We start from the raw sequence: 13653 nt of genomic DNA on the forward strand, positions 1-13653 counted from the left end.
CTATGTTTTAGGCTATTTTGTTGGCCAGTCATAGGTCCCCCAGGGAAGGGGAAGTTCTGGTGTCTTGCCCTGTCTGACACCCGTGCAAGCCCTATGTGAATTTGGACATATATCTAGCTAAAGATAATGGATACCATCAGTGATGAGCTGCCAAAATATTAGCAACCAGTTCCCTCCTCCTCACCCCACGAGGGGGTCATGCCCCCCCTGGGGACTCCTGCCCCATCCAACCCCCCATGTTCCTTGACAGCCCCCCCCGGGACCCCTGCCCTATCCACTCCCCTTCCCTGTCCCCTGACTGCCCCCTGCCACCCCATCCAACCACCCCTTCTCTCTGTCCCCTGTCCCTGGAATCCCTACCCCTAACTGCCCTCCACCGCCCCATCCAACCCCTGCTCCTTCCTGACTGCCCCCCCCCCGGGACACTTGCCCCAGTTCAATCCCCCTGTTCCCTGCCCTCTGACCGCTCCGACAATAATCCACCCCCCCAACTCCCCTGCCCTCTATCCAACACCCACTCCCTGCTCCCTTACCGTGCTGCCTGGAGCTGGGGGCCGGGCTGGGCTGGGACTGGGACCGGGACCGGAGCCGCCTGGCTGAGGTCGGGGCCAGACCAGGGGCTGGGCAGGAGCCGCGCTGCCCGACGAGGTCGGGGCCGGACCCGGGGGCCGGGCAGGAGCCGCGCGGCGCTGCCCGATGAGGTCGGGGCCGGACCTGGGGGCCGGGCAGGAGCCGCGCCACGCTGCCTGGCGAGGTCGCGGCTGGACCTGGGAGCCGGGCAGGAGCCGCACTGCCCAGCGAGGTCAGGGCTGGACCCGGGGGCCGGGCAGGAGCCGCACCGCCCAGCGAGGTCAGGGCTGGACCCGGGAGCCGGGCAGGAGCCGCACCGCCCAGCGAGGTCAGGGCTGGACCCGGGAGCCGGGCAGGAGCCGCACCGCCCAGCGAGGTCAGGGCTGGACCCGGGGGCTGGGCAGGAGCCGCGCCGTGCTGCCCAGCGAGGTCACGGCTGGACCCGGGAGCCGGGCAGGAGCCGCACCGCCCAGCGAGGTCAGGGCTGGACCCGGGGGCCAGGCAGGAGCTGTGCCGCTCGGCCCCTGGGTCGGGCCGCGACCTCGCCGGGTGGCGCAGCGCCTGGAGCTCTCCTGCTGCTGGCGCCCCGCCCCCCAGCCTCAGCCCCAGCCCCAGCTCACCTGATGGAAGCCGCTGCTTCCTTCTCAGCCCTCCCAGACTTCCTGCGCGAACAGCTGATTCGCGGGACGCTGGGGAGGGGGGGAGGAGAAGCCGGAGGAGCGTTCAGAAGAGGAGGCGGAGGCGGAGTGAGGTGAACTGGGGCTGGGAGAAGGGCAGGGAGCTGCTGGGGCTTTTGTTAAATCTAAAAGCCCTTTTGGAACTAGTTGTCCCACGCGGGACAACTGGTTCTAAACGGGCTTCTAAATTTTACAACCGGTTCCCGCGAACCAGTGGGAACCGGCTGCAGCTCACCACTGGATACCATGAGCCTTATTTTCTAGAAGAATTAGCAAGCACTGTGGGCCTGATTCTCACTTACTCTAAGGGTACGTCTATACTTACTATCCGGGTCGGCGGCTAGCATTCGACTTCTCGAAGTTCGATATATCGCGTCTAATCTAGACGCGATATATCGAACTCCGAATGCGCTCCCGTCGACTCCGGAACTCCACCACCGCAAACGGCGGTGGCGGAGTCGACGCGGGAGCCGCGGACTTCAATCCCGCGGCGTCTGGACGGGTGAGTACTTCAAACTAAGGTAGTACGAGTTCAGCTACGCTATTCGCGTAGCTGAACTTGCGTACCTTAGTTCGACCCCCCCCCTAGTGTAGACCAGGCCTAAGACACCTTTACAACAGTGTAAAAGAAAGTTAAAATGGACATATATTATGCCCACACCCTACCTAAGGCCCCTTTCTCTGCCAGTTTGGTGTAAAGATGCCTTAGTGTCACTGAGAGTCATGCACTGCATGTTATACAAGTACAGTGAGAAAGAACTGTGGGAATGTCCTCAAGCCAACAATATTTGTATAGAGCTGGTTGTAACTCAGAATTTCTGTTCTGTGCGAAATTCCGACATTTTGAAAAAAGGTTTTGTTCTGGTTTGGAATGAAAATGAGACATTTTGAAATGTCTTGCAGGAAGGAAATTCTGAACAGTTTCAGTTAGAAACAACATTCAGTTGTTCTGAAACAAAACTGAGCAACTGGCTGCCCCTGTCTCCCTGGTCTGCCCCCGACTCCTGGGGATTTCCTGGGCTGCCCCTCACTCCTGAAATGCAGATTCTAGAAGCCATGAGAGCTCCAGCTTGAGCAGAGGACTAGACCTGAGTGTATATCTACACTGCAGCTGGCTCTACCCTGCTAGAGCCAGGGTTCCCAGGACTTCCAAGGTCCCAGCTCCGCAGCAGCTTACCAGAAAACCAGGCAGGTGTTGGCGGCAGTTCATTGAAACCAGAATGTTTCTGCGAAACATTTTGGTTTGAAGAATCGGCATTTTCCAATGGAAAAAAAAGTTTTGTTGGAAAATTCCTGGCTACCTCTACTTGTTAACGTGTTACACTCAGTAACTGTGGCTGCAAGCCATTGTTTATGGTTATGGAAATAATAGCTTGTGGTTAATTCATCTGCAGAATAGGGGAAAATGCATGTGGTCTTGTGACAGGCACTCCATGTAGTTTGCTCATATTCCCACCAGACTAGAGCACTCAGTGAGTGTTTCTAAACCTGCTCCATATGGAATGTCTAGTTTCACATTAGTATCTGGCTATATTCAAATAGGAAAATATTCTTTTTATCAGTGAATTTTCTGTTATCTAAAGTCTATTATTTTATTATTTCATTACGAAGGCACCTATCTTGGTAGCTAAGCATTGATCCCAGATGCATTTGGCCATATATGTATTCATTTCTGCGTTGCTATGGGGAAGCTGGTAGTGATCCCTATATTTACATTTCCATTGTAAAGGATTCTTACAACCATTTTTGAGAAGCTCTCATCACCTTCCTTTCTAGCAGGCCTTTGTTATTCTGCAGGGAGAATGCCCTTGGCTAGCAAAGTGCCTCTTCCTGTCCCATGGCATTCTGATCAGCTTTTGCTGAGATTAAAAATGGCCATTTCTCCTCTCTCCATTACATTCCTCAGGAAGGTTTTGGCAGCATATCAAAATAATAATTATACACAAACATTCTATGGCTGGCCTCATGTTGCTGCCAGCAAAGCATCAGCAGCAGACACTGTCCTGGGAGCTCATAGAGCAGATGTTTTGGCTGGGGGAGAGGAGAGAGCTGGTCTAGTCTGGGCACCCTCTCTGGGGGCACCACATGGGACAGGAATCAGGCTGGACTTCCCTGGGACCCAGAGGCCCATCTTTGCCCCTCTGGCAACCCACATAGGGCTTGAGCTCCTCCAACTCCTCAGGAGGATGGAGGAGAGAGAAGAAGAGAGTGAGACTAGGTTCCCTCAACTGGGCCCTGAACCAAGTATCTGGGCCCAGTGGCCCATCTCACCTCTGGAGCACCACATGGGATGAAACTCTCCCAACTCCCAAGGGTGTGTGTGCGTGTGTAAAGGGAACTGGCCCAAGTTCCTCCCTTCCCCCCTAACCAACCACATAACTCAGCAATCTATTCCCTCCCTTTTGTCCCCAATCACTGCAATTAATCCTGTAGCTTGAATGGTAGCAGTGCTGACTGTTCAGTGTTCTATGAGGATGTGAAAAATGTAATTTTAGGATTTCCTAAAGGATAAGGCAAGGTAAAAACAAATTCTATTTCAAAATTGTGGGTTAAAAGAATATTATTTAGATTGCACTTGTCAAGTCAAGCACTTGAAAGTTGGGAAATACCCGATTGGCAGTTGCGTTTAACTTTAATTTGTCCCCCTTGTGTGTAAGCATTTTATGACAGTCTGTAATTAAATGCTGATGTACTGTTTTTTCGACATGATCCCTGACATGATCCCTGACTCATTCAGTGCCTGGGTGTGGGCAAACATAAAGCTGGCTTTTCCTAATTTTCTGGTGTTTGATTTGCAACCTAAACAGCATTTTTTAATGTATTTTTGTTGCTGTTTCTAATATAGCTACATATGTATTTGAGCTAAACAGAATAGCGGTAAAGGGAAAACAGAAGTCTGGGATTCGTAAAGCAGAAGAATAAATAAGCACTACATACAGGAGACCACTTGACTTCAATGGAATTTTTGCCTGAATAAGGACAGCAAGATTCAGACTTACTGGTTTTAATGGCTTCCAGAGTTTAGATGACTGAAAATTCACGGTTAAGAGGAATGATTAAGTAGGATTGGATCCGAGCCAGATATTATTGTGAAACTGGACATATCACACAGAGTGCCAGTCTGTTCAGAAATGTCCATTGTTTCCATAGTCCTGTGGTACAGATTGATCTGTTCTCTTTAGTGACGATACAATGGGAACTCACGTAGATTCCACATGGTTCCCACCCCAAGACCATGAGCAATTTCCACCAGGATCGCATGATGACTTAACACTGAGCCATTGTTCCCATAAACAATTGTTCATAGCCTCAATATTAATGTCTTCACATTAGTGTTGGGTTAAGGCCACATTTACCTAACTTATCCCTATCTTCGACAGGAGTTTTGCTGAGGAAGGAAAAGCAATGTAGGGCCCATCGTTCCAGAGAAATAGTCATTTTCTTTTTTGTGCACAAGCCACAAATAACAATATTTTAAGCAGCAGAACAATTTTTTAGGGCAACTTTACCCTCACGGTAATCCTGTTCTCGGAGCACAGCCTGAGTAGCTGGCTGTGGGATGGGGAGATCTGGAGCACACCCAGCTAGGCCATGGAGTTCAAGTAGAAGCCTTTGATGGCCCCTGCCAAAGCCTCCCATCTTTAGCAGCCTCTATGACTGGCATTCTCCCCTTCTGGGCATGTGGGGGAAATGGAAAGTGGATCATTACCCAGTCTCCCTTCCTGGTCCACCCCCAAATCCACCTTATGCACTTAGACACAGTGCTGTGCTCCATAATGTGCTGGGATATGGGCCCTCTTCATGGGTTCCCCAAATCCTGCACCTCCTGTGCAGCAGAACCAAACTGGCTGCACTGTGCTCAGGGCATTCCGTACCCATGGGGGAGGGAAGTCCTTAAAAGGAAAAGAACCTTCAATAATGAAACCAATCTGCTATAAATTTTAAGGTGGTCAAATATGTAACATTACTGACAAAAACGCCAAAGAGCTGGAGGGACTCAATGCATTTTGATTGCCCAACAGCTATGGAGTTAACAGCTTTCAACTTTGTTTTCACCAGGGTGACTCTCATCCCACATCTGTCAATATTTCAGGTGAAATATGTGGCTCACAAGTTTGCATTCAGGTGGGTCTGCTGATCTGTAGATATACTCTGCGCTAAATAAACAATATACTCTGGCATGGAAATAAGAAACTGCAGGCAGTGTTGCAGCTGCCTCCTCCCAGCCAATTCCGGCCATGACCCAGCTGTAGGTTACAAAGAGCATTATGAATAGTTTGAATGTGCTGCTATTGTCCCTTGCTGAGCTTGTATTAATTATTTAAGGTAGAGGACCATTCTTGAGCTCTTATTTTTGTAGATGGCAAACAGCGGAATATTAAGGGCTGTTAAAATAACTCCTCCATCTATATAAACTCTTATGATGGAAAGATTACAGATAGAAGGGCAGAGGGAAGTAACAAATAAATGTATTAACATTTTTTAAAAAACAAGTCTAAGGGCTTCAGTGCATTCAGGCATCTATATACAATAGTAAACAAGGAGACATATAGGATACAGCAGAAGTGCACCGATTCACATTTAAATGACTATTATTGAAACAGAGCTGGGCAAATAATGTACCGAAAATGCCAGCATGTATCTGTACAACTGAGTTTTACTAACAGATATGTTAAGAGAAAATGAATTTGAAACTCAAAGGTTGGATTCCACGTGGAAAGCGGGTGTTACATTTGTTTTTTGTGAGTATTTAAACCAGAAACTTAAGAAATATTTTTACTATTATTGCATAGCACCCAAAAGTATGCTAGGCACGCTGTAAAAATAAATAAATCACTTTTTGGAAAAACAAATGTCCTGAATCAGATGGGCCTGGGGTTGGGGGGGTGGAAAGTTCTTCTGGTGCTCTGCCTCTGGCCACTGGCCTGGAAGGCTATTGTGACAAGGGTCATCTAGAAAGTCAGCCAGGGATCCCTTATTTTCCATCAGACAATCATCCCAATAGAAAATCCCCTAGTAGCTATATCTTCTATAACCCTGAAAGTGACTATCCCAGGACTATTGCTCCATTGCTGTTTGTGTAGACCTCTGTTTGTTTAGTTTCATATTTAAAAAAATTTATATATAGTATTTCTTTTTTTATATAAATCCCCCTTTTTAAAAAAATGTTTCTAAGAGTGACACAAGGATAAGCTAAATCATTAAACAGATTTTTTAAAAAAATATCTGCATTCATTTCAGTAACTTAACATGCCAGTATTTATTTTTCCAAAACAAATTATTATTAACCATATTGTTGAAAGGGAAATAACCATTTTTTCTTTCTTTTAAAAGGGCTGGAGGACAGATGTAGATTATTCTGTTCCACTACAGATCTGTGATATCCAATGCAGTAAGTACTAATAATGTGTCACATGAAAGATTGAAATAGATGAGATGGGTTTGGCAGCAGAATCAGGGTCTCCTGTGACTGACACAACAGTCCCCATCCTTCTAGACTGCAGATTTCAGAGTCAAATCCTGCTCTCTTTACTCAGTAAGTAAGAGGAAGGGTGATGTTGTGACTAAGATACGGCACTGGAACTCAGTAAACCTTCAAGGGTAAATTCCCAGCACTGCCAAAGACTTTCTGTGTGACTCTGGGCAAGTCATTAAATCCCTCTGTGACTCAGTTCCCTATTTGTACAAAGGAGAATAACACTTCCCTACCTCACAGAGGTGTTGCGAGATAAATTCATTAAGGGTTTGAAAAGTTCTCAGATACAATGATGGGCTCAACTGTGTGTGAGTTTAAGTCCTAGCAATAAGCAGTAGTGAGTTCAGATCAGGGCTCACAGCAGGGATAGCCCTGAGACAGGGATTTTGGATCTAAGGCACAACGCACAACAGGAGACGCGCTGAACTGAGAACTCAAAGTGCAGTCAAGCTGGGAAGAAGGCTCCAATTACACTTTGTCATCTTATTGTTCAGTTGCTGTAATGAAATCATATCTCAGGAAGTGGGTGAGGGTTGAGACCATGCATGGCCTATGGAGTGTTAAAAGTAGATGGGAAAATCACTTGCTCTTAAGACCTTTTGAAAACATAGCTTTAGATATATAATGCCTAGTGCACATTTTGCTTATACCATAAAAGCACTTCACAGTTCACTTTAAGAAGCCTGACTCTAAAAACATTGAGGCCTGTAATTATTCTGGCAGCAGAGCTCTGAGGGAGTGCTGGCATGGGACTTGGTAATTCATTTTCTTTGAAAAATACAATACCGCATAAAGTCAAACACTTAACCTTAGGTTTTAAGCCAATCTCTATCTATTAGAGATGAAGATGAGATCTCATGTATCATGTAGATTATCCCACAGTTGCCAACTGCAGTGTTCACATACCTTCCTCTGAAGCAACTGACACTGGCTACTTCAGAGGCAAGATACTGGATTTGATGGACCTCACTGTGATCCAGTATGGCAGTTCCTAGTTCCAGCTATTTGTTTGGAAGCCTCAAGAAATGCACTTTGTGGTCTGCAGCAAGTGTTATGTTTTTAGTGAATAGAGTCACTATTTAGAAATTCTTTATTCTCAGATGTGCATTTTCCATAACAACAAATACATTTTCCCCAGCATTATCTTCCCAGAGTCAAGAAGATGATGAAAACGCCGTAAGGATCATGTTGCTGACAGCAATCATTTTAATCCTGGTGACAATGATGGCTCTCCTTGGACATCAAATTTTAACAGGTACATAATCAAGGGAATGTTAATTGGAGAATCAGTCCATATTTTCTTGACAATCTGGAATATAGATTTAAAAATGAATGGACATTAATGGTATATAGTGGAAGGACAGTAAAAATCCTTCCCTAGCATCCACAAGGAACTTTTCCTCATTATCCATGCCCAGACACCCCACCGGATCATTCACACTGTACCCGGGACTCCTGCCCCAATAAAACCCTCTAGATCTAGATCTGGGCTCTGGTGGACTAAGGGAGAGTAAATTAATGCCAAAGCTCAGGGCCTGCAGTTGACAATGTCCTCTTGCTAACCCCTTTCTTCTTAAACAAGGGGACTGCTAGCTGAAGTCTCCACAGTGGTCATGGGTGCTAGGGTATTGCACAGGGAGGGAGGCAGTCTCTCAAGCAGCTAGCTTAAACAAAACTTGCTCCCAAGTATGTACCAAGAAGTATATGTCTGCAAAACATCAGGACAATTAGAATTCATTTACTCCAAGTCAGATTCTGATATCCTTAATCACCTTGAATAGTGCCTTACTCCAAGAGTTGACCCACTGATTTCAATGGTACTGTTTGTGAAGCAAGATGCTAATCAGCATTTTTTTATTATTTATTATGGTAGTGCCTAGGGATCAACCAAGATTAGGCCCCATTGTGCTAGGCACAGTACAAATATGGTGTAATAGACAATCCCTGCCCTAAAGAATTTATAGTCTGTGCTCGTTTGCTGGGCCCAGAATTGGCGTTCCACTGTATCAACCAGCCTCACTGCCGCCATGATGTCCCAATTGCCACAGCCCATGTTTTCAGGAAAGTCTGTGTCCATGTCCTCATCACAATCGTCCTCGTGCTGGAGTTTCTTAGCCAGGTTCTGCACATATTGCAGGATAATGCACAAGATGTTTAATTCTCACAACAGCAGCGGTGAGCTGAGTGGGCTCCATGCTTGCCGTGCTATGGCGTCTGCACGGGTAACCCAGGAAAAAAGTTTGAAATGATTGTCTGCCGTTTCTTTCACAGAAGGAGGGAAGGAGCGAGGGAGGGAGGGGAGACTGATGACATGTACCCAAAACCACCTGCTACAATGTTTTTGCCCCATCAGGCATTGTGAGCTTAACCCAGAATTCCAATGAGCAGCAGAGACTGTGGGAACTGTGGGATAGCTACCCACAGTGCACTGCTCCGTGAGTCTATGCTAGCCACGGTATTGAGGACGCACTCCGCCGACTTACTGCGCTTAGTGGGGACATACACAATCGACTGTATAAAATCGGTTTCTAAAGATCGACTTTTATAAAATCAACCTAATTTCTTAGTGTAGTGAGGCAATGTCTACACTTAAAAGCTTACAGCGTCACAACTATACCGATACGGCTGTGCTGCTGTGAGAGTGCTCGTGCAGCCACTCTATGCCGATGGGAATGAGCTCTCCCGTCGACATAATAAAAACAGCTCAACGAGTGGTGGGAGAGCGTCTCCTGCGGACATAGCACTGTGCACACGAGCGCTTATGCCGACAAAACTTATGTTGCTTGGGGTGTGTGTGTGTGTTTTTTCGCACTCCTGAGTGACAAAGTTTTGCTGACATAAGTGCCAGTGTAGACATGGCCTAACTAGATAAGAGAGACAAAAGGTGGGGGAAAGGGAAATACCATACACATAGAGTAATCAGTGTGATGGCCTGCAACTGTCCTGGTAGTTCCACAATATTTCTCTCTCTCTCTCACGGGTGGGGGATGGGGTTTAGTTGGAGGGGATTAGCCAAACAGCAAAGGAAGGGAGAGGGGACAGTGAAGGGAAGAGGTGACTGAGGGGGAAAGGGCAGGAAAGACAATGAGGAGAGAGAGAGAGAGAGAGAGAGAGAGAGAGAGAGAGAGAAGGGTGTGAGGGGCAGGGGAGGAATGAGGCAGAGATGATGAGACTAGGAGAAAGCAGGACGGGGTTGGAGAAAACAGCCAGTCAATACAGGGCAGAGAAAGTGTAGTCAAAACTGTAGAAAACACTCTGAGCATGAGTTTAGGTATCAAAATCTGGCCCTCAGCATTCACACTTCATCTCACTTTATTACTGAATAAGAGTAGGATTTGCCCAACATTGCAACTGTGCAGTTTTCATACAGAGGGTGTCTGTTGTAATGATTGGTATAAGTACGGTGGGAGCTATGTAAGGGGTGCAAAACCATACAAAGAAATAAATTACTTTACTTATGGTAGTTACCGCAAACTCCCCCATTAACACTGTGCCTGTCCAGCTAGTAACAGTCAGCGGCAGTGCTATTTTTCATTTGTGACTCATGTTGCTAGTGTGACTATCAAACCCTTTCCCAATCAGATCACTGGGCAAATATTTGTAAATGATTTTTCATTGTTTGCTCTGGCATGGGATTGAAAAAAAAAAGATCATCTTTATAGTTTTATACGTCACGTGTGTCTTTACAATGAAATTATCACGTACAGCTGTAAAAGCGTCGTCCAGCATTGGTCCTCTCAAAATGGTTTAACGTTATTTCCAATGTATTTTGCTGCCAGAAATTCAGCATCTAATGATTAAAAAACTCTTATATCAGAGGTAAAATTAGTTCATGCTCATGAAGGTTAATCTACTTCCAAATTCAAGGCAAGGTTTCCAACTGGCATATTTAATACATTATATATTTTTAATCAGTCATTGAAATTTGTATTCAGCATGACTTTCCCTCTGAAGCAACAGAGCTTAAGGAACTGGGCAGTCAGACCCTCATTTTTAAAAGCATTGGCTAAGACACAAGACCTCTCTAATTTATACCTTCTTTTCCATTTGGTCGCTGTTTGCTCCTCCCCCCCTGTAATTTAAGGGATATGAATATTTCCAATCAGCTACTGCTAAAATAAATGTATGAATTAAAATGAAAATAAAATGGCATCTTACATTATGATTTATTTCTCAGTTTTTCACAGAAAGAAACATGAAGGCAGAAGTCCAGCACAGATCATAAGGCAGAGGTAGTCAACAATTCTCTTCAATGTACAGCATGTCAGTTTTTTAATGTTCGTGAGAGATGAGGGATTGACAGCCCCGAAGAAGCCTTGGTAAAACCCTCTGTCCACAGAGCAGAGGCAATGGCTTTGTAATATCTGTACTGGAATTAGTATTGTAGATCCCATTACGGCTGGAAGTGGTCCTGACTTTCTCTGTCATTGACAAAACTCTTGCCCCTGCTGGAAGCATGCGTTTCTTTTTGGGTTCCTGCCTGCACCGCATGGTGTCAGAACTGACTGGGTACCATTGCTGGGAAAGGAGAGAATAAATGAATACAGGAAGAGAGAGACGTCTCCATAATAAGAGTAGAAGGAAGCTCTGGAGCAGCCCCCAGAAGAGGCGAGATGAACAGAGAGAGAGGGCACCTCAAGCTGTCAAACTGAAAAGGCCCAACCCAAAGAGGGAGGCAAAGGAGAGCAGGGGGAGAGAGGGAAACAGCCAGGGAAGGGAAAACATATACTTTAACCTTGATGTGGAGGGATCACTGCTCAGCTGACAGGGTGCTCCCATCTTCATACCATGCCAGTTGCTGCCTTTCCACAAGGAAAGCAATGCCACTTAGTATGAAGTGTAATAATTTCTTTATTTTGGACACCTGTGCACTGCTTGGACTCAAGCAGCCAAGTCCTGAGTTGCTGAGAAGGGCTTAGAACTGTATAGATCCTAATGCTATACTGTTGCAATAGACTCTGTTCCAAATGAGGGGGAAATGCCAATCTCCTGTCCTGTTTAGTTTCTCCACTAGAGTGAAGAGTACCTCTTCCTTGCATTGATGATGGTGGCTGGTGAATTTAGCAGAACCCTTTCAAGATCCTCAACGTCCTTCTCAATATCAGGTTGACTTTACATGTTACTTGCAAACCCTTGTACACACGAGTAGTCCGCTCTCATGCAAATAGACTTTGGTAGGACTATTCACAAGTATAAAAGGCTTTACAAGCTCAGAGTGTACCATTTTAACTTCTTCAAATGAAGGAGCATCACATAGTCTGTTTGCCTATATCTCAAGAACAGAAAAGGTTGGTTAGATCATGTGGGTAGAGAATCTGGCCCACATTTTCCTGTGAAATGAATGGTTTATTGAAGATGCCAGAAGCAAGCAGGTTTCGCACCCCAGTTGCCGTATTATGGGTACTTCAAGATTTACACATTTCTAATCTTCCTTTTAAAACCATAAATCTGAATTACTAAGAGTTATGGAATGGAAGAGATTTTATATAAACGTTGATAAATGTACTTACCTCTAGTGAACTAAACCATAGCTTTCTTTATTTTCTGAAGTCTTTCTGATAACTTTAGAGCACTGTGGCAAATCTTGCCATAGACAGACTTGTATTCCTGAAATTCTTCTCAGGTCTATCTGATAACTGCATTCAGTATTTTATGTATTGTATTTCTTTGAGTCAAAGGCATTTTTCCTTTTGTTTTATTTTCTGGAAAAAATGGAAACATCTTCACAACTTTGTTAAATAATTAAAATGACAATGTACATTTCCTCTCTAAGGAACTAGATCCTCCTCCCATTAAGTTAATGGGAAAACCTCCATTTGACTTCAAAGAGAAGCAGATCAGGCTTCTGGTTTCTTGGTTGTTTAAAACTCTTACATGAAATATAGTTCTTAAGAAAAGTATTTTGTCAACATAATGAACTGAAGTATTTTTGTCTTGTATTATAATGCCAATATTTATACTTGCAACTGAAAATAATACCACACACTATAAAAAATGTTTAGTGTTTGTCGTTTATTTCTTTTAAAACTCTCCAAACTGCTGTCAAAAATTCTTAATTCCTTTTGTGTAATAAGGAAGTGACATTAACTGAGACATCAACAATGGTGATGCCTGAACCCATGTGGGATTGATTATAGGAGGTTGGGAGCAGGGGAGGGAAGAAGGGAGTGGAACAAGAGGTTGATCAATAAAATATATTTTCCATCTGCATGCCTTTTTGCTTTAGGATCCTCGAGGGGCAATTTAAAAAAAAATAAAAGAAAGCAAGCAGTGTGTCAATTGAAGACATGTTTGCAGAGCTGAAACATATGGTTCGTTAGGAGCCTGAGGGAGGAAAAATAATGCTTGGCTGCTTTGATGTTAAAGCCTATTACACTGAATGTGCATTTTACTGGGATGGCGGTGGGCTGGGGGTGGGGAAGGCCTGCCTTACGCAGGACTGGAGGTTAAGGAGCAGGGGGTCACAGATCGCCTCTCTAAACCCTTCAGTTATCTGAAAGTGTGGAGCTTTACACTATGAAATGGATTTGTAATTGTAATTTACATATCTCTTTTTCCCTATAACCATATACACGCTTCTATCACAATCAATGCAGAACAGTGGAGATAGTACCCTCTTGATATTTTACAGTTCTTTGCTCAGATTGGACCAAATCCTGGCTCCTCCCACTTCTCAGTTGTGTGTCACAATCTGGGGATATGAGTTAGTATTCTCTTCATCTGTCCCCAGCAGAGAACCCCTACCCAAAGCCAAAACCTGTTCACTAGGACAGAAGGACTGAGTCCATTATGCTTTGTTGCAATAAAATCTTAGGGTCAGATTGGAGGCTATCTTCTTTCACCTTTGCTCAAATTGAAATTACATTGGGGTTTCTCAATATGAGTAAATGTGGTAGAATTTTGCCCCTTTGCTCTTAGTTATGCTTGTGC

The 13653-nt window shown here is 45.0% G+C and overlaps 1 protein-coding gene across 7 annotated transcripts in view; it reads left to right on the forward strand.

Annotated features, from left to right (window-relative positions):
* IL17REL (interleukin 17 receptor E like) overlaps positions 1–12079 on the forward strand; it is a 62122-nt gene extending 50043 nt beyond the window's left edge. For all 7 annotated transcript variants that reach the window (XM_039512824.1, XM_039512833.1, XM_039512842.1 and 4 more), the window contains 5 exons: positions 5307–5372; positions 6582–6639; positions 7862–7978; positions 10901–10955; positions 11726–12079. In XM_039512824.1, coding sequence (XP_039368758.1) covers positions 5307–5372; positions 6582–6639; positions 7862–7978; positions 10901–10955; positions 11726–11765 — 336 coding nt within the window. In that variant the 3' untranslated portion in view covers positions 11766–12079. The remainder of the gene's footprint in view (positions 1–5306; positions 5373–6581; positions 6640–7861; positions 7979–10900; positions 10956–11725) is intronic.
* Positions 12080–13653: the final 1574 nt, after the last annotated feature.

Source organism: Mauremys reevesii, linkage group 1, assembly GCF_016161935.1.
Source record: "Mauremys reevesii isolate NIE-2019 linkage group 1, ASM1616193v1, whole genome shotgun sequence".
Lineage (NCBI taxonomy): Eukaryota > Metazoa > Chordata > Testudines > Geoemydidae > Mauremys > Mauremys reevesii.